A 24,686-nucleotide genomic window follows, 5' to 3' on the forward strand; every position below is an offset into this window, starting at 1 on the left:
TCTTTTCCTCTTCAATATTAACATGTAGTTACAAACTATTATTCAGTCTAAAATCACAGGTTTAAAAACATATTTTCTTGTCGACCGTTATCGAATAAATGAGAAAAGAACTGCTCGAGCAACAAAACAGACGCTTCGATTGCGATTTTCTGCTACATTGTGCTGAATTTACGATGACTTTCTCCGGGAATGTATACTGTATACTCACGGAATTCACGTTGAGTCGCGAATATGAAAGTAAATTTTGTGAGATCGATAGCGAGCGCGAATGCAGCAGTCAGCGAGATATGGAGGAATTCGATGCGCTTTGCTTTGATAGCTTTCACGTCGCTCGTCCCTAGCGAGAACGGGACGAAAGGACGGACGAATGGACGAGCGAAAACGTACTGCTTTTGATCCTCCCCGAGTACCCGTGATTTCAATATACCTTTGCGCCTTTGTCCGCCGATCTAATCTCCACCTCGAATTCTCTATCTTTTATCACGCGCGGGACCAGCCGACATCGAACTTTCTTTCCTAGACCTAGAAAAACCGTTCCCCGATACAGAGAAAGGATTTTGCATTTCGCCGCATCAAAGGGTACATCAAAAGAGATTTGCATTTTCTCTCATATATTTTACATGAAAATGGGAATTCTTTGTTAATAGAAAGAATTTTTTAAAGTTATAGGTACATTGGAATTTTTCAAAGCAACACTGCAAGTTTTAATTAAGTTCAAAATTTATATATGTATATATAATCTGTATTACTTTTAAGCTTCAGTTTGATATCTGTATATATATCTCTAGGCACATTAGCTAGAATTTTTATAGATTTATTTCTGATTAGCTGTTTGTTCAAACATAATCATTTCATTTTTAAAAGCTTTTTCGCTCCAATTATAGAATTGTTAAAAGTTTCATAAATGCAGCCTTGGCCACAAGTATAAAACACGCCTACAAATTGACGTAATCATTCGATATCTAATGAAAAATAAATTAGAAAACATAAATTAAGATTCTTATTAACATCAAATTATCAATATTCTTATAAGAACGCTTATTAGCATCGATATTATTAAATTGCTTGTCACTTTAATATGTGATATCACTATTCTAGTTCTATTCATGATTGCATATAAAGACTGAAAAAGCTTTCGGTGCGCGATTTGCAGAATTGGATATAAATTCATACACATCAATACACAATATTTAAACACATAATTCGCTTTGACTAAAAATAGGATTTCTCTTACTTAATCAGATTTATTCTCATCAATCCAACACGAATTAGAATTTAAAAAAATTTTATTAAAAAATAATATTTATTTTGATAAAAACTTTAATATTTTATTAATCCTCCTTTTGCCTTTATTACCGTCTTTTCTCACAAAAATGCAATAAATTAAGAGTGTGTTAGACTTATAACCAAAGCTACAGAAGCCTCATTTGTGAAAATATTGGTACTTTAAATAATTTAATTCTTAAATTAGAAATATTTTAATCTTTAATATAAATGTACGTTTGCAGAATTAATTAATTATATGTTAATATTCCCACCATACATACCGTGCTGTACAAATTAACTTATTAAATTTTTTGTCCGGTTTTTACATTTTACAAAAACAAACTAATGGTTTTTAATAAATCAAGAAAATGAAAATAACTCGACATAGAAAACAATTCATTTTTTCTCTAATTATAAAATCATATAACTTTGTATTTCCCTCGTATAATTTTATTCTATAAAAATTCAGAACAAAAATAAAAATAATAAATTAATTTTTCCGTATTTAGTTTAAAAACTATTTATTAAAGTATAACATACGCACTCCATTTATAACATAGTAGCGCCTGTAAAGCGCTCAGAAAGCGCTTATGCAAGTAAAGCGGCGTCTACACTGTTAAATCTATAGTGTTAAATTTAATCTAACGTGAGTCGCCACTGCTCCTACTCAATCATATCATTATTTTAGACTAACACAATGGTTATAATTGGCACTATATAGTGTCAAATTAACATAATATAGTGTCAAGTCACGTTAAGTTAAATTTGACACTAGATTTAACAGTGCAACAATTAATCTTCATTTGTTAACACGTTCTACTCGGTTTAGACCAGTTTAGCGCTTTGCAGATGCTACTGTATGCTACTGGGAGCTAATATTAGCACAATTAAATAACGCTGATTTAAATCATATTATTTAATGCGCTGGTATTATTTTCAACCTCAAGCTTATTGAGCGGCGCGTTGATTCTTACAATTAGTGCCGAGTAGAAACGATCTCCGTGGCGCAGTTTTAAAGCCGAGGGCAGCGACGAGGAGAGCCCTTGAAATTTTCACACTGCCGTACTTTCTTACACCCTAGGTCGTATCCCGGGTAACAGAATGAAACAAATGAGCTTCGGCAGTCGCCAGTACTGTAATCGCTTCGATAACGAAATGTTCGTCACGAAACGCGAGCTCTCGCGACGTGCTTTCGTGGTCCAATCCGCGAGAATAAATAAAATTCACGGACGTATCTCGTCGCTAATCCCGGCTCTAAAAATAAGTGACCTATTTTATGTTTTTACACTCTTCCCTCATCGCGGGGGAATTTAGATTAATCCCTCGATTAAATGTGCTCGCGAATTTAGTTAATGCGCGATTCGACAAATCGTTTTTTGCTTTAGAAAGATTGACGCGAAGATCGATTAGTTTCGAAAAAAAAATCGTAATTACATTGAAATTACGTTGATTAATTTGTAATATAAAAGGAACGCATCAATTTCTTGCTTTTTTTTTCGTGGAGAAAGAAAATTACGCACCGTAAAAACAGGAAACTCAAGTGGCGTGAAAATGAAAATTGGCCGCGTCTGTGCAGATAATGATAGTGATTAAGGGAAAATTGATTGCGGACGGGAAGAAATTCTTCCTGTCGATGCCACCTGCGATCTGAAATTGCTCGTCTTGAAACATTCACAGTGAGGACGTCGATATCGACGATGACGCGATCTAAAAGCGATCTATGTTAATCGCAGCTGTAGAAACCGTTCATGTGATCGGTGCCTTGTAATCTTATGTGCTCCATACTGCTTTCCAACTTTTCCGGGTGAGAATCCGTACAGTTTCTCACCTCGTGCAGCCTTTAACTATCTCGAAAGCGAATAAACGCTCGTCATCAGCGGCTCATCCCAATCACCCGTTGAAAGCTCTCTCGCTTCTCAAACCGTCTGATCATGTAGTTCTATTCCCGGGTACGATCGCACGAATCTGGACATCTGTTTGAATTTATTTAAATATATATAGAGATGTATACAGGACATTTCTTAAGCACTGTCCAATTTTAGGAGTTGAGCAAAAACAATGAAAAGAAAAGAGTACAGACTAATAAGACAGATGTCATGTGCAAGTATATTCGAAGTACGTAATCCAAAAATTACTGAAACGCAATTTGTACGTTTCGACTCATATTTAGGCTAGAGACCTTATAACAAAGTCTGGCCAAGAATTTTATCAAAACAAGAGTGAGAAAGAAGAGTATATATACTGTCTCTTTTCAGATGTGCTATCTCATTCTAATTTATACTATCTTATTCATACTAATGTACTGAAGTTGACAAAAATGACAGCTGGCTAATCAGAAGTTTGTCATCTCATAGCCAGACTCTCTAAATCTGAACCAGTGGATAGTCACTAATTACCCAGTGGCATACTTGGCACTGATAATCAGTGAAGTTCAATTAAAAAAGGAAGAATGTTTGAGCATTATATAACTAAAATACTGATATCTGCATGTTAATTTCAATCTTTCAATACTATATTCATTGAATTTGTGCACTAAAACAAGGTTGGTTAGATCACATAATAAAGATCAGCTAGGTTAGGGATCTCACATTTCATTCACTAATTACCAGTCTTGGCACTGATATTTGACACTAATATCAGTGATTATCCACTGATTCAGATTTAGAGAGTGATTTTCAATTTGGACTACCTTCAGTTACTTGCAACCGGATGCTAGATTGAGACAATTTCAATCTATATTGTAATTATGATACTTCCGATTGAATTTTCATGTTGTAGATGAGCCTAAATATGAGCCGAAACATATAAACTTTACTTTTCAGTAATTTTTGTTTTACATACTTTGAATGTACTTGTGTATCCATCTGCGTTAACTCTTTACTAATCCAAACTTTTTTCTTTTTATATTATTGTAGTTTGATTTCAAAAGTCTGATTTATTTAATTGTTTGATTTTAGGAGTACATTTTTTAAGTTACCATATGAAGAAATATTCATATATCATATATCTTAGATCTCTTTTCAAAGATATACACAGAAAAATAACATTCCGCTGTCGAGAAAAGTGATTACGCAGTTTTTTTCTTTCAAGTATCAATTTTATTTAACAAAGTATATTTTCTTGATGATAATTTTAAATAAAACATGTTTATAACAAATTTTAGAAAAATTCATTATCATGTACTTAAAACAAAAATTTATTTTTATAAAGAATATTATAAAATTTTATTTATTTTATTGTAATTTGTTAATCTTGATTGCAGCATTAAACTTATTAGGATTTAGAATATACTTTAAATAAATTTGATGATTGTGATGAACTTATAATAGGTTTGCGAATATATGAACTTTTTAAATACTTGAAACAAATAATTATTTCAATACAATATAATAAGAAATTAAAAATTCTACAAAATTATCGTTTTTTTCTTAAGGAAGCATTTTAGTTTAGAGTTAATGGTCAAGGTTAATTATTTTTCAAATTTTTATTATTTCATTGTAATATACATATTTTCGTTAAAGATTCTCTAAAACAGTTTATCAAAGCTTTTTCATAAGTCTTTTCATTTAAGATCTGTTAAGATAAAACGACAATTTTATATAAAATTTTTATAATATTTGAGACTTTTGAGATATATTCATATAAACTTTCCTTCATATAAAATAATCTAAAAATTAACTCTTAAAATATTCAACAATACTTAAGAAACACTCTGTATTTTGATACGCGATACGTCTCATTAAAATTAAAAAGACAAAAAAGTACTTTGGATTGAAAGGCTAAATTGGATAAAAAATCAAACAAGAACAATAATAGATTACGAATCAGGTTTTCATATTAAAATTTTTATAACGTTCTAAATATACAAAACAAACGTTTGAATCTCCATCGGACCATCCTCAGTGCTAATTATAAAAACAATGTCAAATGTCAGTTGAAAATACAATCCAGATTGGTAGATCGTATTAATATTAAAGAAGTATTCGCAACATTGACTTCTAATATTAATAGAACTTACCGATTTGTGTTTTCAAATGACATTTGGCATTGATTTTATAATGAACTTTAAAGATGACCTGATAAAGGTCGAAACATTTGTTTTGTATTTAAAATATTTGTTATATAAACTTTAGCATTAAAATCTAGCTTGGCTTGTAGCCTATTATTGTTTTCATTTAATTAAAATACTCAGATCGTAATTGTATCTAATATTCCAAACATACGAAATCCTAAAGTCTTTGAATGACCAATCTGCTCGTTGCGAACAGTAAATTTATATCCGATATTATACTCCGAAAATAGAACTACCCCGGAGAGCTGCGTCTATTGAATTTAAGCGATATCGCCTGCCATAGTATTTGCTTTCATTAGAAAATACTAGAGATTATATTTGAGACGAAGGGTAGGTTGGTATGTAATGGAATCACTTTTACCATTTGATATCTTCTCGAATCAAAGACGCAAAGCGCTTTTCGAAATTAGCTGTTAATCTTCGACGTTCTCAATTGTTAAATCGGCTCCGAAATTCGCAAAATCTCGCGAATCTCGTTTACTTCCGCTCGATCACCTCCCCTTTGTTTCCGATCGGGACGATTGATCTCCATCTGACGACGAATCGTCCCGACGACGCCGATAGGGCTAATAAGACGAGGCGCGCGATTTGATAAGAGCGGCCGCGGAGCGGGGTGGGTGGTTCTGAAATGGAAATTTTGCCAATTGCAGAGTGGGCTGCAGGAGGGCGCAGCAGCACCAAGTGACGACCTCCGACCTCGCCCTCTCCAATGATGACGAGTGCGACAATCAGGTACTACGGGCGTATCCTTTTCGAACCGTCGCGCCGCGGTGATCCTTCGCCATGCAGCGAGTCTTACGATCAATTAAAATCAAAGTCGGATAAAATGAAAGTTGAAAACAGATGTTTAAAAATAACGCTGAATAAATTTTGATCACGTTTTATTTTTCAATAAGCAATAGGTGTTTCTCGTATAGGGCTTTTTACATTGAAAAAGAACATGCTGTTCGAAAATTCCGTCACCCTTCAGTTTTTAGAAATTTTGCTTTGAATTTTTGTATATAATAACACAAATTCGTAACATATATGTTATCTATAAAATATTTAAATCTTTTTTACAACATATGAAAGTATGACGGTGTTTTTATGAGGAAGCCTTTCTTATTATTTAAGTACATTTTAAAGTGATATATAAGTATGTATAATAAAATTATTAGAGCAATATTTAATAAAAGAAATCATATTGATTTTTGTTTCTCAACATTTATCAATGATGATTCTTTATGTATTTTAGTTCATAAAGAATGTAAGAAAATAAAAGAAGTTGTGAGTTGTTTAAATTGATAGAGTATTTTCAAAAATTTATAAATATTTTTTACACTATATGAAAATAAATGTGATGGTATGAAGCTTCTCTTATCGTTTATGTACAATTTTAAGTGACATATAAATACATAAATGCATAAATAATGAAATTATTGGCAACATTTAATCAAAAAATTGCGATGATTTATAAGGATTTACAAAGAAAAACAAAAATTTGTGGAACTTTATTAACTTTTTAATCTTTTATTTTAGTTAAAAATGTATAAGAAATATCAGATGTTGAGAAACCTTGTAAATCAGGTAATTAGGAGGACTAAAATACCGTCGCGTGAATGTTTTAGAAATTAGCGTAACACTGGCATCATAAAATTCCTACACAACTTTAACTTGAATTTTAATTACCAAAAACATTAATCTTGTTTAATCTTAATTTTGCTGTTTTATTCATACGAATTATGAAGCGTAGAACAAAGAACCGCTGTCTTGTTCGAGTAAAATTATGATGGGAACACCGTACGGGTGAAAGAGTTCGAAGGGATACACCTAGAAAGCCGCTAAAGCCAGATATCGCGATTCTTTATCCCCGATGAAAATTTGTGTCGCCAATATCGTCGTAAAAAAAAAGAAAAAGATATTGAAAGCTTTCTCGCGATCAATCAGGATGAAACACGGTTGTGTCCTTTTTTTCAGGATTATGACGACGAGATCGAGAACGGACGGGGTCGCAGACACAGTTCCCCAGGCGGCTCGCGGGGTAACCCCAGGGATTACGGCCATCACTTGCACCCGGACAATTTGGTGAGTCGATCAGCACAAATTCGATCATCGGACATGGCACTTTGAGACACCCTCTATATTCTCTTCAATGCTATTGAAATACTCTGATCACGTCCGAAAGTGAGAGAATTTACTGACGCGCAACTCAAGTTTTCTGATATGGTTGATTTAAATTGATTTTTATTTTAAAGTGAAATTCGAGACGCAAATTCGATGAAGGAGATTTCAATTCAAATTCGAGTGATAAATTTAAGTCTCGATCTATTATAGTTTATATCATACATTAAGATTGTATTTAGATTAAAAAATTTGTATGTCAGAATGTATCAAAGTATACTAATTTTTGAAAATATAATTACATTTTTTAATACTATATATCATGTAATTATATTTTCAATACTATATTTTTAATAATATAATCAAATTGCTTCATTCTTGAAAAACGTAAACCTATATCTATTGTTTGATATTTTAACTGAAAAAACCAGAAGAAGACATTCGATTATTATTTGCCTTATAAGGCTATCGGTTTATTTTTAATAGCTAAGGATTTTCGTTTCGAGATAGATTTACTGTAATAGCTTTACCGTAGAATATCAAGACAGACGAATTAGATACCCTTTAAAATGCATAATATCATTCTAGGATAGGCGATCCTTTTATAGAATTAGACAAGCGATCGTGTGACGGTCTCTCAGGGAGAAGAGAAAAGTTTTAGAAATTCAAATTTCGTCACTGTAGTTTGCATCCAACGTATTTAATACACGTTGCGAGTTGTGATCCTGTTACAGGAATAATTACACAAACATAGATTGCTGTTTACAATATAGACTTAAGTATCGCGTGCTGCAGGCAACAGGTAAATCTTAAACGCTTGCTTACTTTATGCAAATTACACTTTAAAATGTTACATCGCAGGGAGCGTGCAACAAAAGTAAAAAAATCTGATTACATTTTAGACATAAAATATCCTAATTAATTATGCATATACAATTTTTAAAAGAATATTTATTTAATATACATAAAATATTAATGTATATAAAAAGTACCTATTCATAATTTATATCAGTCTTCCCTTTTTTTAATTTATTAACTTCTTGTTAAAATTATTATTATCAAATAATATTAGATATTTTAATTATTAAATCATATAACGTTTTATATTAACATCAGATCTGTATTTATTATTTTTCTTACATGAATAAAAATGTAACTTATTTAATTTCTCTCTAATATCTTCGCAAACGAGTAGTTAAACGAAAGTACGTGCGAAATCGAGTTTTTGCCAGGCGGCCTCATTTAAATTCGTATATAACGCTCGAGCAACGTTGCGCGATAATTTCACCGTTTAATTTGTGCACGCCTGTTACTCACGTACAGTTATTTACGCGCAATACGTACATGCTGCATCACTCTAGAGCGAATTTATGAGCGAATGGAACAAAGATAAAAAAAAAGGATTGCGTCGAATTGACTCTTTTTTCTACAAAAAAAAGACTTAGAGAAAATAAAATATTCTAATTCTAGAGAAAATAAAACATTCTAAAAAGAATACTCAATTAATATGTATAAAATGTGCATGCATAAAAATTGATAAGTATTAATAAATTAGAGAACCGACAAGCGTCTAATTATACTTCCATTAAATTAACTTGTTATTAATTTATTACTGCGTTCTAATTACCGCGTTCAATTCATATTTTGTATACTATTTCTATATAAATATCGCATATTGCACGCCAGTCTTATTATACAATAATTTATGTATTAATTAATACTGAGAAAAAAGTTGTTCATTTGACTAAATTAATTTAGTTCATCTTTATTTCCTTCGTTGAAAAATGTATTTACCTATTTAAGTCGAATATATCTGACTTAAATACATACATTCTTCACCAAAAGAAATAAAGACGGACTTCAATTTAGTCAAATGAACAATTTTTTCTTTAGTGTATAAATTATGATAAAATTTTTTCGTATTAATCAATATAAATTATGATATAATTGTGTATATAATTCCTCACTCATTACGCTTTATACTCCAATTTTTAATTAAAAATTGATAGAGAACGCGATACGGCTTGTATATGCGTCACATTCATATGTGCGCAATTGCGCCTTTCGTTATCTTGCAACCTACAATCATCGATCGGAATTGCAAACGCGAGCGTAATAAGCCTATTTTATATTTTTTACGCCGTTTTTTTGCACTCTATGCCAACGCGTTTTATGTGATTCGCGTAATCGTAATCGTAATCGCGATACCAACCTGATAATAGTACGTCATTGACGCGAAAACAAATTTACAATGAGATCAATGATGTTGGATAATCGACAGTAATTCGTGTCGCTGGTAAATATAGGACGTGTGTCCGAGAGGTATTTACCGATATTTATGAACGCGATGTTCGACAAAGTTATAAAAATTAAATATTTATTATAGTCGCAGCAGAGAAGAGTGATACATCAAATAACAGTAATAACTAATATCGATTGCAATGATATAAACGCTCTCGCATATTTATTTCCTCCCTATCAATTTATTCTTATTTATTATAGAGCAGTTTTTCATTGTTTACATTTCTCTCACGCTGTATTTTCCAACGGTCTATTTAGTTGGAGATTATAAAGGTCAATATAATTCGTGCACGTCCTCTTGTTTTGCGTCAACTGATGCAGCTGCAAACTTTCCGTGATGAACCTCCCTGATAGACAGTCGCATGATCGCATCCTGATATCGACGTAATGTTATTATAGGCGTATATTATAGGCATAGATTCAAAGTGGTAGATCACCAGTCCATCTAACAATGTCTAATGGTCGTTATAGATGATTGTAGTAATCCATACGAAAAGAGGGTGACATAAGCTCGTCGCGCGAAACGTCTCGCGTCTTGTTTCGGCGGTCTTAATTGTACTTATCCTATATAGCAGGAATAAATAGATGATCGCAGTTTTTTAACATGAAATAAATGTCAGATGAGACATCCGATATTCGTCAGCAACGTCGACATTTTGTCCCGGATGTTCTATATAAAAATCAAGCTGAGAAAAGAATACCAGCTAAAATAAAACCATATGAATTTTCGGAAATTCAACACGGAAAGAACGGTTTTGCTGAAGCATCTGAAAGTTCAGTTACAGTGAGTGCCAAAAATATCTGTACAGAAAAGATATCTTCCTTCCTAGTTTTAGAAAGTAAACATTAATTAGCAATTTATTAACAAAAAATAAAATAGATTGTATATTTCTCAAAATTATTTTACCTAAAAAGTTATAATAATTAAAATATCTTAATAATAAGCGAAAATGAAAAACTATTATTTGGAGGCACGGAAAATATTCGTAGAAATTTAAAATCGAGAAATTTAAAAAATCATGAACTCGGTTATTTTCGCGAAGCTTTTTTATTTATGTTAGAACAGAATATACTCCTTGTTAAAAAATAGCTAATTAATCTTTTATTTTCTATAAATAGACTTTTTTAAAAAGTTTCCTCTGTATGTGAATACTTTCGTATTTACTATAAATACAAATCTAAAAATAACTTTGTTGGACCACCAAAATTAATTATGACACTCAAATTAGTTGTTAGAACGTCATAACTTTTTGCAGCTTTATCATCATGATTAAACGACCTGGATAATTACTTTGATAGTCTAACGAAATTAATTTTAGATTTGTATCAAGCTAAATTTTTAGGTACTTCAGTAAAATCGTTTCTTCCACGTATGAAAAAAAAGAAAAAAAATTAAAAGTTCAGCGTTTAAACGTTATCCTTTAAAAGTGAACTTCAAACATCTCGAGTGAATCCAGTGAATCATGCTTTTCCTCTTTACTTGGTATTCTCAAGTAACTCTTTGAAGTCTTGAGAAGATCATTGGTTAAATATTCTTCAAGAAACGCGGGGAATGTCACAAAAAAGCTTGCTGCGTTTGGCAAAGGCCGCGAAATCTCTATCAGACCTTGATATTTTTTATTCTTAACGACGACATGCAATCGGGGGGGAAGCAGGAATATATCAAATAATTGTAGCAAATTCGCGATATATTGGAGGCGTTAATGAGATCGCTCAGGTAGACGAACACGAGATGATCGAGGTACGCGAACGGGTGCCGATACGACACGAACGGAACAGCCAATGAAGCAGCTCGGGCAGCCACAGTGTTATTGACGTCACTGGCGTGATGTAGTTTCTGAAAAGTGCCCTACGATCGTTCGTTCTCCCCAAGAATAACGACTTCTACCGACTACTACAACGTCTGACGTCCTGATGAAAAAAAAAAAACGTCCGGATTGCCTTCTGCCAGGCAGGTGCGTAGAACGGGATAATGAAGAAACCGCGATTTTATGGACGACATCGTAACTATACATTTGCTCTGCTTGAAGTACTCGAACGGAGCGATAGGAAGGAAATACCAATTATCGGAATTCCCTTCTCGAGAAGGTCGGGGAACTTCACGATCTAACAACTCTTGTAGATTTAACGATTCTTAATATCAACATTAGTTTTAAACAATGTACACGGAAAGAATGGTTTTGCTGAAGTATCTAAAAATTTAGTTAGCTAAGATTTAAAATGATTTGAAAATAATTTTATTTGAGCTATCGAAATAATTATGTAGAACGTTTAAACTAGTTTCTAGAATGTTAAAACTCTTCGCAGCCTTATCGTCAACGTTTAATCGTTTTACGGAATTATTTTAATAATCCAACAAAATTATTTTTAGATCTATGTCTAGCTAAATTTTTAAATACTTCAGCAAAGTCGTTCCTTCGTGTACTGATAATTCCGATCTCATAATTTTATTACACGGAGAAAATTTTTTTTTTTAATTTATCCTGAAAATATAGTAGTTATAGTATTATACAATACCATATTTTAAAGATTTTTACCATGCACTTCAATAAAATTAGTCAAACTTATTTTATACTTTATTGTAGTTTTATTAATGAATGAGAGAGATTTACATTAAAATTCTTCGAAATACTTATTTTAGAAATTACTTCGGAATATAATGTTGTCCCATGACTATCATATTTTCTAGGTAAACTCTAAGAAAAAATTTTCTCCGTGTAGGATTTTCATTTGTTAGCATGACTACTTAATTTTGAGAGTTAAAACAACGTCTTATCGTCTTTTTCACGAAAAGAACAATTTTGCTAAGGTATGAAAAATTTACTATAAAGATTTACTTTCAAATCTGAAAATAATTTTGCTAGGCTAATAATTATTAAGACGTTTAAATTGGTTCAATATTAAACATTTTTATAATATTACCATGTTTCATGCTTAGGTATTCTATAACATAATTATTTTGATCCAAAATTATTTTTAAATCTGATTAAAATTTTAAAAACTTCAACAAAATTATTCTTTCCTGTATTAATAAAATAAAGAATATTTTTAATATTAAGTAAACAAAGGATACTCAAGCTGAGATGTTTTAACTAATAATATATTGAAAAAAGTTTACTAAATTTTAGTAAATATGTGTTTGAATTGTACTAATTAAATATAAACATATATTTATTTGATACAAGAATATTAACTTGATTTAATCATTTTTATTGAATATCATTTTATTGAATATCATTTTTATTGAATAAATATTTATTTGCTGTAAATAAATGTTTATAGTTAGTACTATTCAAAGACATATTTATTGAAATTTAGTAAATTTTTTCAGTGTACAATTAAATAATACGAACAATAATGTATTTTATTTAGTCAGAATATTTTTAAAAAATCCAAATTTTATTTCATCCTACAACCATCAAATTATTTTATTATATGTATTAATAACATATAATATAAACAAATTTTATTTTCATTTTAAATACATCAAGCAACAAGTGGTAATTGAATATTTATTTAGAAGACTGACTCGCGCAATTTATCTCAATTTCATGCATATAAAGAAAAATACACCTTCAGAAATTTATCTCCTTTATTAGCCTTCGCGATTCTCAGCTTTATGCCGTCTTGCGCGAAGGGAGAAAAAGTGCAATCGCCCCACACGCGAGAGCAGAGGCGATGTGCAATTGAGATAATCGGGAGAATACGTTGCAGTATGGAATCGTGATCGCGTTCGAGAAGAATCGGGAGCCAATGCCAAGGTCGGCCCGATATAATTAAGATAATAACGACGAGCCGATGCCTTACACGAGATCGTTATTCCAATTGCACGCGGAGACGCCATCTTCTTGCGAGAATTCATGTCTGTCGATATCTATATTTATCTGAGCGCGATCCAAAAACTGCCGCAACATATAATTTTAATAAATTGTATAATAGCCCCATTAAAACCCCAATAAGTCGATATTAATGGCTTGTTCGAAATGTTCTTGCAATTAACCACAAATCCACTAATTGATAAAAGTTTTGAAAACCTTATATTCACATTTATATACATGTGTACAATTTTATACATGACTGCGAAGTTTCGTCAGAAGCCGTCATACTGAAACAGTACTCGATGAAATGCGGCTTTCAAGAACTTAAAGGCCTCAAGATAGAACGAGCAAAAACGGCCTCAAAGGGTTAATCAACGTGCCGGAGGAAATTATAAATCGTTATCGGAACTCCGTCGAAAAATCGCATCACGAAGTTAATTGCGGTGAAGTTTAATATACAAGGTGTTCTTATCACAGCAGACCACAATTAATCCGTAAATTATTAGATCACAAGAATGAAATTAGAATAAATTGTTCCTTAGCACAAATGATAAGAAAAGAGAAACTTTTTAAAGCTTCAACGTTAGATATTCTCCGGTAAAAAAAAATCTTCAAGTTTTCCAATTTCTAATTTATCGAAGCAAATCGAACGAAATTAGACTGCGAGTTAAAGTCTCTTTTGTATTATTCATAATTCATTTATGTACATATATATTATAACGAATAAATTTATGTGGTGCATTAATAAATTAATTTATTAAATACATTTATATATATATATATACACTGAAAAAAATGCATGTAATTTTACAAATTTTACATGGAAATTACATGTCTATGATTGGAAAATTACTTAAATTACATAAATATAATTGGAAATTTACTGGAAGTTGTAAATTTCCAATCACATTTAAATAATTTTCCGGTCATAGACATGTAATTTCCATGTAAAATTACATACATTTTTTTCAATATATATATACACCTATATATTAATAATTCTAATATAAAGTAAATTATTATGAATAATTTACGTAAGTTAATAATTTTCATTATTTGCCAGAAACTCTATTTAAAATAAAAATATCTGTTCGAAATTCGAAAATATAAGAATGAAGACAGGACACCCCGTATATTCTGCAGCCGATCTCGACGCAGTTTGATTGTCGCTTTCCGTCTTTCTTTTCCTTCATAATGCTCCCGTGCTCGTCTTATTGTGGGAAGAAAGAGAAGAGCTCAATGAGGGATTCTCGATAAGCGAACGGAGGGGCAAACAGTAAAAGGAACGTAGGAGCCGCGTTTCACGGTCTCGCCGTTCGTCTTCCTCGCTGTTCATCCCTCTCGTCGATCGAAATCGTGATGGTCGTTCTACTTGAAAATCTCTCGCAAATTGTTCCCGTAATAACGGAGGATTAAAACGAGCCTATCCGCCCGCTCGCGCACGAGCGCAATTTCATTCGCGCGGCAAATCTAGAATTTTGTCATGTCAATGAAAAAAGTTCTAATTTTAGGATAGAGACATCCAAACACACTAAAAGCGACATGACTTTTTGCCGAAAAACTATTTTTTCCCTCATATTTTACGCCGATACTCGGTACTTTAAATTGTAAACAGGGTTGACAAGTAACGCGTTATATATATATATATATATACTTGTAACGCCGTTATTTTGTTGATCATTACCTTATTATAATAAAGATTTGGTAATGGCATTATGAATTTTTTATGATGGTAATGCTAACATCAGAGTTAGAAAAGTCAATCGTTACTTGTAATGAATTAAAAAAGTCATTCGTTACTAAAAAAAAATAACTCCTAATTTGTAACGCGTTACTTTTTAGTAACGAATAACGTTACGTGTAACGTTACGAGTTACTCGTTATACTTATAACTTTTTCAGTGTAACGCGTAATAGTGACAAGTTACTTTTCAAAGTGACTTTTCTAACTTTAGTACAACTTTAGCGTTTAGTTAGTTGGCATTACCGTCATAAAAAATTGAAAAGTAAGTTTGCCAACCCTGATTGTAAGTATGCAATATCTCGATTGGATTATTATTGTGATTTCAGGATAGAGATATTCAAAACTGAAAATATTATCTTTCATCGAAAAAAAAAACACATTTTTCACCGAATTTTACATGGATACACAGTATCTCAAAAAGTTTCAATAAATATTGTTTTTAGTAAAAAAAGAAAAAACGTAAATTGGCTTGTCAAATGCATTTATCTATAAATGTTAGACCTCCATTTCATATTTGAACAAAAGAAATATTGATGTGTATTTTAATTTAGTTTCTATGCAAAGAAATAAGAAAATAAGGAAATTTAAAACATACTACTAGTGAGCAAATATGTAGTCAAGATTAAAAATTGTGAACAGGAAACGTATTCTATTTTAAACTATCGTTATATAACGAAGAGTGGGAGAAGCAATCAGAATCCACAAAAATAAGTGATATTGTGCTAGTGGACAAAAAAAGTACTATAACGTTAGTTCATTGTGATGCAAATTCTTTTAGAATAATTTAAATTCTTTTGAAAAATATAAAATATCTTAAAAATATAAACAGAAAATATTAATTTGAGTTCACAAATATTTAATGTAAAATATGAAAATAATATTTCTATTTTATGTCTGTTTATTTGAAAAAAATTTTTTAAATTATTGAGCGTCAATTCGATATTCTAAATTCTAATTATGCAACATCTCGATTAGATTACTAGTGTGTGTTTGAGGTACAAATATACAAAATTGAAAGCGATGTTTTTGACACGAAAAGATATATTTTTCGTGATATTTATCATCAGTGTGATGCTCCATACTTTAAGTTGTAATTACGCAATGGCTCAATTAGATTATTATTCTGCATAATATACGGATGTTATGGTAATCATATAATATTAATGCTAAATGCGTAGTCGAAAATGTAAACACTGGAGTTGTTCAACTATGATTAGAATATACAGAAGGCAACTCTGCTTTCACTGTATTAAATTTTACTCCCATGAGTTGTAAATCCCTTCATTAAATTATCACTGAATTAATCTGAAATTAAATAAATTAATAAGTCTGACTTGGAGTCTGTAATTAACCTGTAATGCAATTTACATAATAATTCGGTGATAATAAACCCACATAAATCTATCTCTTGAAAAGTTTTCGTTGTGCTGTCAAACGCATATCTCAACCATCGCAATTTTCATTGCCAAAAACTTTACCTGGAAGCTCGGTCCTCATTCTAATGCAAACTGCGCATTACGTGATTTACGTAGACATCGCAGCTGTTATCCTGAAATGGAACGAGAGGTGTAATGAAAGGGAGAGAGAGAGCAGAAACGCCGTCTCATTAGAATCGACTAATTAAGGCGGCTCGTTTCCATTAATGAGTCTCTGCTATTAGTCACTCATCTAAGATGGCCTAAAAGCAGTTTACATATCGATTACACGGTTTATATATCGATTACATCCTTTTTTCCTCGCAGCGCGGAAATTTCGTTATATTGGATCGGAACAAAAGTTCGTATACTATCTACTTCATTTTTATCATGTCTACGTGTTTCTAAAAAAATTTAGCAATTTTATAACATTCGATAGAGCAAAGTGTCAGCTTGAAGAATTTGTTTTTTTAATTTCAGGCGATGACTTTTAACGGAGTTATGAACAATCAAAATAAAAATGCTGCTTTAATTCAATAACATGATAACTCAGTAATAAACATTCTTTGGAACATTTTTCAAATATAATTTTGTAGGGAGAATTTTAAGCTCTCACGTTAGAAAGTCGAACACTTCCGTAAATTTTTTTTAGTAACAGCTCATAAAGTGAAAAGAAAATTTCCCATTTGTGGTCCAGTTTTCTCTATGTAAAAATTACCAAGCTCGCAAAAAGACATAATACTCAAAAGAGACATAATAGTCTTTCGAAAGTAAATATTTTACGCTTTAAAACCCTCTTTTAAATTTTAAGTTTCGTTCATTTTTAACGAAATTACAGCTGTTTGAATTTTGAAATTCGTAGCGCTACAAGAGAACTTATGTTCCGACCCAATAATAATAACTGTTCAATACTAAAATTTTCTTTAAAGTGTCGTACATATTCCAAAGATTTTTCCACTGAATTCGATATCGTCAGAATTCTCATAGCATGTCAGGATTTTCAGTAAATTGGGGTGAAATGGGTCAAAACCACTCCAATTTACTATTACACCTCAATTTACTAAGAATCCTGATGTGCTCCGCAAATTCTGCCAACGGCATCGTATTCAGTAAGAAAAAAATCTTTGGAATATGTACTACGGCATTTTGAAGAGAAAAAAAAATGATTTTTTTGTTAAACTATGTAATATTATATAGAAAGTTTAAAATTCAAACAGCCATAACTTGATGAAAATAAGTATGATCATGAACTAAAATTCGTTTGACAGTTCTTGAATTGTACTTTTAGATGCCGCAGACTTTATTTAGAAACAAAGTTTTTATTTTATTGTAAAATAACGTTGAAAATTAATTAAAATCATTTTTAATCCATTTTACCTCAATTTATTTAAAATCCTGATGTGCAAATTCTGCCAACAGCAACGGAAAAAAATCTTTGGTATGCATTATGGCACTTCAGTGAGAAAAAAGTGACTTTCTATCGAACAGCCTAATAATTACATAATTAGCGATACAAAAAAAAACGAGAGAAGAGAAGGATACTTAAACACAAACTCATTTAATTTGATTACGTATTAATGAAGGTCATTGATAACAAGCACTATCGCTTTCTTTCGAGACTCATCTTTATTTTAAGCTCTTGGTAAAGAATTAGATAACTTCTTATAGACGTTACATGTGACTAATGACGGATATCGAGGTGATACAAGCTGATAATAATGAATACAATAATTTACTATAAATAAGGCGACGCGCTGCCCGGTTAAACAATACAGAACTAAGCAAGAATCTCGTCTTAACTTACATTTAATGACAGAACATACTTAAGATTATGCTTTCTTAATAGGAATATTCTTTGCATCACTGCGTACAAGGTTGTTTATATTAATTACAAGCTAATTAAAAGCGATCGAAATCGACCTCGCTCTTCAGTGGCGCGTGCCAACCGCGATTCGCGGATTACGCGATTTCTCGGTGTTTTTGAAGGCAGTCGAAAGCCACGCGATAATTGCTTCGTCCTTAACGCCACCGGGCTCTTTGGGGCCTCTCGCGAATCCCATTCGTGAACGCTCCTTCGTAGATTCTCGTCATAAGTCACACCGCGAGGACGCCGTGCCAAATCGCCTCTCTCGACTAATTGCACTCGACAATTGCGATCGATCGGAAGCGCAGGCAGGAACGAAGAGAACAGTTCTGGTTCTCCAAGCCGCATGTTGCCGACGTTGTATCCTCGTTCCGATCTTTGCAGTTGACGACTGCCGCCCGTTTCGAACTCACTCTTCCGCATGACCGACCAACTCGCCGGAGATGTGCCAAGTGATAGTACCTCCGTGGCAGATCCTCTTGTAGATCCTTGCTCGACGAAACAACGATCGAATCGCCAAATCGATTTTCGCCGCTTCACCGAACGTTTTCTTCAGTTTACATCGGACTTTTACTGTTTTTTTCTTTGAAAAAATTTCAATCGTATTCTATAACTATTAAACATTAAATTAATATATTATTAAACTAATTATTAAAGAATTAAAGAATTTCATAAAATATAAATAAAAGTACTTTAATCCAAGCGCTGTTTTAATTAATTGAATTAAGTCTCAAATTTAGATCGAAGCAAAAATTTAGTTTTGAAGGAATCTAAATTTACAAACTGCCCAAAATTTTTAAAGAGAATTAAAGAATTTTATAAAACAAAAGTAAACGAATTTTAATCCATATTTATAATAGAGTTTTATATCAATTAATTTGATTCTGAAATTTAACTTGAATCAAATATTTATCTTCAAAGAAACTAAAGAATTTTATACAAGGTAAATAAAAATATTTTAATCCAAATTTAATACAGTTTTATTTCAATCGATTTGATCCTCAAATTTAGCTCGAATGAAAAATTTATCTTTAAAGGAATCTAAATTTCCAAACTTATAGATCGGATTTCTGTCATAACTTTCAGTATAATCTAAAAATTGCTTTTAAGCAATTTAACACTTATATATTTCTAGACGCATAGTTATTATCTAAAAATCTACGTTAAAAAATTATCTTAAAATTCGGAAACTTTAAAAAACGCTCGATGCGGCGACAGGAAATTCAATGATTCGAGATCTCTCGTCATCGAGCAGGCTCTCTTCATGGCAGGCAGGTACGAGGATGGCGAGGAAGGTACGTGAAGTAAGTTCCCGCGCCCTCGCTGGAACCCTACGACGGCCGCGAGGTCGGTCAGAGCTTGTCCTGGAGCGCCTGGCGCAGCTCCTCCGTGGCCTTGGCCACGTCTTGACCCTGTCGATGGGAGAGCATCTCCGAGCGCGCCGAATGCTGCACCGCTGAGTTCGACCGCCGCACGGAGTTGCCGCTGCCGAACTTGGGTCGCGGGATCCTCACGCGTTGAACGTCGCTCAGCCACGACTCCATGGCTCCTTCCCCTGGGAAGAAAGCAGTGACGCGCGTTTATAGCAGCGATTAGATTCTGAACTTTGTTAGAGCTGAAACGAAGCATCGAAGCGAGGAACTGCGGGATTTTAGGACTCGTGAGGTTTACAAGCGAAATTTCATAGGATCTCTATTGGCAGATTATATAGAACTCGTGAATTCTGAAAATAGATTTTGGGATCACACGGTTATTTTGTCGGACAGTGAGGAAAGCGGTGACATGCGCGTTTGTACTGATTAGCGTCATTAGACGCAGGTCGATTAAACGAGAGAGTCTGAGTTTGTTGGAGGTTGACCTAAAGAACTGAAAAGAGGACACCTTCATTCTTTCTGGGAAGAAAGCAGTGACAGATTTATGAAACTATATTTAATGTCACGCGTATGCGCACTTTAGCAAATTAGAAGCAGATTAGAAGAGAGAGCCCGAGTTTCTTACAACTGAACTGAAAAAAATAAAGCGAAGAAGGAAAGGGTAGGTCTTCGCTCTAAAAGAAAAGATGACGTGCGTTTGTAGTGATGATCAGCATCACCAGTGAGTTTTGAATAAGCGAAAGCTATAAAGAAACATTTTTATTTGTTAAAATTGGTTCTTGTTAAAATTTTTGAATTGAATTTTGAATGTGTCCAAGCATTTTATGTTAAATTGATATTCAACATATTTTAGTGTTAAAATAATACAATTTATGAACGAGTGAACAAATAACATAAAAATAATGTATTTTAAAATGTAAATTCTAAGATAAATAAATAAAATATAGTACACTGAAAAAAAAATGCATGTAATTTTAAATGGAAATTACATGTTCATAAGTGAAAACTTATCTAAATATGATTGGAAATTTACAATTTTCAGTAAATTTCCAATTTTATTTAAGTAATTTAGATAGTTTTCTAATCATAAACATGTAATTTCCATGTAAAATTACATGCATTTTTTTCAGTATAATTTAACATATTATAAATAATAATTTTATTGAAGAAATATATCTTTACAAATTGCCTACAAATTGTGTCAGTGTTACATTTTTTGTGTTAACTTTTACATAATATTTATATCAATTCCTAACGTATTTATATTGTGTTAAATTAAAGCAAAAATTTAAATGGACACGTGAAATGGATTAAATTTAACACAAATTTTTCAACTGTGTAAATTTATTAAAGTAGAGAGGCGAAATAAAAGGAAAAAGCTAAAAATTTCAAAGTCGATAGATGCAAAGTTTTGGAATCTGTGGTTCAGAGATTTCAGAGTGAATGAAAGTAAAATTTATGAATGTGTTGAATTTTTTTTTATTTATGGATTTTAAGGTTTATAAAAATATTCTCTGTGAATTTTATAATGGAGTTTGACATTTATAAATTCCAAAAAATATACATTTTTCATGAGATTTCTAAATTAAAATATACGAAGAATACTAATAAAAAGAGAAGCCGTATGTTCTAATATTTACGTAACGTTTGAAAGTTCCGTCGAAAAAAAAGATAAAAGTCCCTAAAATACCAACACAGGAAGATAAAAGATACGATGAGAAGGCATTTTTTCTTTATTCACGATCTTTCTCGTAAATTTACATGTCAATCTATCTCGTGGAAAATAAATAATAGTACATATAGACATTCGAAATCGAAAATTTTACGACATCAAGTGTCTAGTGCGTCTACGGGGAGTGAGAAGGCGCGCGCGAGTCTTAAAGTAAGGAGAATAACGCGATCTACTGGGATTTTACGATCTTGTTTACGCCTGGTCGGATCGGGAATGAACTGAGGGTGAGAAAAACACGTCGTGATTCTGCGAGGAAATCGAGAACGGAGCGAATAAGTCTGTGGCGAATGCTTTTCAAATGTATATGATACGTATATCGTATTCCGATATTTATTCTCGATTATTGTATTTTTCACCAATAGGCAAATAAAATTTATGTTACTTTTCTTCATCACTTCCAGTATCGTGTAATGAGATAAAGCTCGCAAAATGTAATTTTAAAGATCCATATATCACTTTTTTATTTTAAAAGTGACATAACAAAAAATATGATTTTCGAGTTATTACCACAAATGAGTTAAGTAATTATTATCATATCAATCTTTAAAAGTGAATTAACTTAACTCTCTATCTGCAATTGTTTTAATTTTTCTGTCTAGCCCAAATTTTTGTTCCAGACGTTCAAAAAGTGGAAAAATTTAGGGTTACAACATCCTTATTATATCATTAATTTCTATCATCCAGTTTCTATTATCGATAGTTTAATTTTAATCTCGGTTCAACTAACTTTTCATCTATTTCTAATCCTAAAATTAAAAAAAGATGAATAGAAAATTGAACCGAAATTAAAGTTCATCTACATTGAAACAGGCAAAAATAATTTTTTAACTAGATATTTTAAGAAGGAAAATCGGATTCCGCCTTCCTTTATTTAAAACATATGAGTGTAAGTTTACATGAGAGACTCCTATTCATTTTCAACAAAGAATCATCTAAAATTTTTTGCATTTATTTAGAAACATACTGTATATTTTTTTGCCGATATTTAATTAGTCAATAATTTTCCGTTGAAAAGCAGTTTTTCCGCTTTTCTGGGCAGCTTAATTTTTTGAGTTGTGTCAGTTTTGAAGGGATGTCTTAACATTAATTCAGAATCTATTCTTGAGCGCACAAGCCTTTTAGAATTTCCAGGATTTCTATCCAGAATTTCCAAGCTTACGATCAGAATATATACATGCGGAATACATGTATATATTCTGATTTCACAAGGGATATGTACGGAATCCAACAAGTTTCGTGCAACGATTTTATTATCGACCACCATATGAACATGTACGCATCCGCATTGCACTCGCGGTGTTTCGCGGACAGGATTATCAGTACGCCTTCTCGCTGCTTAATGATCTCGCCACAGTTAGATTTCATCAAGCGTGACGCAGTTTCCTAATCGAGGCGACGTAATCACGCGAAACGCGAACCGCGAGCGTATTCCGTATTGCGTGAAATTTCTAATTCCGTGTAATTACCGTCACTGCAATGAGAGCTGAGCAAGTCCCAACATTTTAAATTAATATCAGTAACGACAAAATTAAGTGAGAATTTTAAAAGGTAGGTATCTTAATACTTCCGGTGATTTTAACACGTTAGCGCATTAATGGAATTTCTGGAGATAAATAGTAAATTTTATTTGCCAATCAGTAAAAATAATAATCCGGAATAAATATCGGATTACCAGACATATTAAATAATTCGGAAAATAAAAATTTTAATAAAACTTTTAGATATAATTACTGCACGTGGAATAAAGTTGAATAATAAACTTTTTCGTTAATTAACTAAATACTGAGAAATTATGGAATAATTTAATTTTCTTGATAGGCCAGGAATACATTAATTTTACAGAGATCACGCGTTTCCAAGAAATTTTGACTCTCGTCGTCTACCTTTTGTTTTCAAGATTAAAACCGGTAAATTCACGTCGTTTCTCTTATTCTACTGATTTCCTGGATGTGCCAGATATCTTGTTTCTGTCGACGCGGGACGACATTCACCGAGTACTAACAATATTAAGCAGTATCAACCAATCTGCCGAAAAAAAGACGCCCAAAAAGACTTGTTTTTGCAGCTTGACAATTATCACCATGCAACGTGCTCGTCTCACTTCTCGAAATGAATTACTCAAACGCGTCGCAATTTATCGCAAGTGGTCACGTTTCGCTCCGAAAAAAATCGCTGCGCGATGACAGCGATTCGTTCGCAATTTTGAAGACTAAGTAAAGTCAACGACAAAGACGGAACTGTGTTTTACATACATCATGGCGAATGATGTAAACGTCAAGCGCGGAATGTCAATCGACATTTAGCCCACACACTTCCCTATACGTGGAATATTTTACGTGTCGCATTCTACGCGCATGTTGCAATCTTGTTATATCTACATAGGTATATCGCTCATTTGTTAAAACGACATAATTAAGAAAATGTTATTTTGTTAGTCGCTTGCGGAAAGAAAACGTAAATAATGAACGTGTATAATGAATATACTTAAGAAAAAACATACTTTAATCTTCTACAATCAGTTATTATACAAAATTGCATTTCAAAATTATTATTACAAAATTTTAATGATTCAAAACGTTGAAACTCATTTTCTGGAAAACTTTGTTGTTTTAGCTATGTCATTATAACAAATGAGCAGTATGATAAAATCTCATATCAAAATATTTATAAAATGTAAAATATAAAATACAAAATTTTTACGAAACTAGTAAAATTTACAGTAAATCGCGATACTATCAATAAAAATAAATAATTATATAAGTAATGGTATAAAACAGTGTCGATCAAATATTTACAAACGAAGTTTGTGAATGGAAAAATTTGAAACATTGAAGGACATATTGGATACGAAAAAAAAAATATTAGGAAAGCGTTTAGAATATTTAAAGTATCTAAGGGGATGTTTAGATGTTGTTTAGGCATTGCAATATTTTTGTGATAAAAGAGCGAACTTTCCAAAGTTCGACTCTGATAAATACCTGCTAAATGCCTGACGAACCGCT

At 31.9% G+C, this 24,686-nt stretch overlaps 2 protein-coding genes across 3 annotated transcripts in view; one reads left to right on the forward strand and one right to left on the reverse strand.

Annotated features, from left to right (window-relative positions):
* The window catches only part of dysc (whirlin protein dyschronic), a 111,579-nt gene that overhangs the window by 66,670 nt on the left and 20,223 nt on the right, over window positions 1-24,686 (forward strand). The window contains exons 11-12 of the mRNA XM_018450784.1: window positions 5,989-6,070; window positions 7,295-7,402. Of these exons, the coding sequence (XP_018306286.1) occupies window positions 5,989-6,070; window positions 7,295-7,402 (190 nt within the window). The remainder of the gene's footprint in view (window positions 1-5,988; window positions 6,071-7,294; window positions 7,403-24,686) is intronic.
* LOC108724416 (uncharacterized) overlaps window positions 19,732-24,686 on the reverse strand; it is a 5,189-nt gene continuing 234 nt past the window's right edge. The window contains exons 1-2 of one of the 2 annotated variants that reach the window (XM_018450782.1): window positions 24,663-24,686; window positions 19,732-20,134 (exon numbers count right to left, since the gene is read on the reverse strand). The exon at window positions 24,663-24,686 is cut by the window's right edge and continues 233 nt beyond it. In XM_018450782.1, the coding sequence (XP_018306284.1) occupies window positions 19,932-20,123 (192 nt within the window). In that variant the 5' untranslated portion in view covers window positions 20,124-20,134; window positions 24,663-24,686 and the 3' untranslated portion in view covers window positions 19,732-19,931. Of the gene's footprint in view, window positions 20,146-24,662 lie in introns of both variants that reach the window. The other variant, XM_018450783.1, reaches the window with a different exon arrangement.

This window comes from Mycetomoellerius zeteki, unplaced genomic scaffold (genome assembly GCF_001594055.1).
Source record: "Mycetomoellerius zeteki isolate Tzet28-1 unplaced genomic scaffold, Tzet1.0 scaffold297, whole genome shotgun sequence".
Lineage (NCBI taxonomy): Eukaryota > Metazoa > Arthropoda > Insecta > Hymenoptera > Formicidae > Mycetomoellerius > Mycetomoellerius zeteki.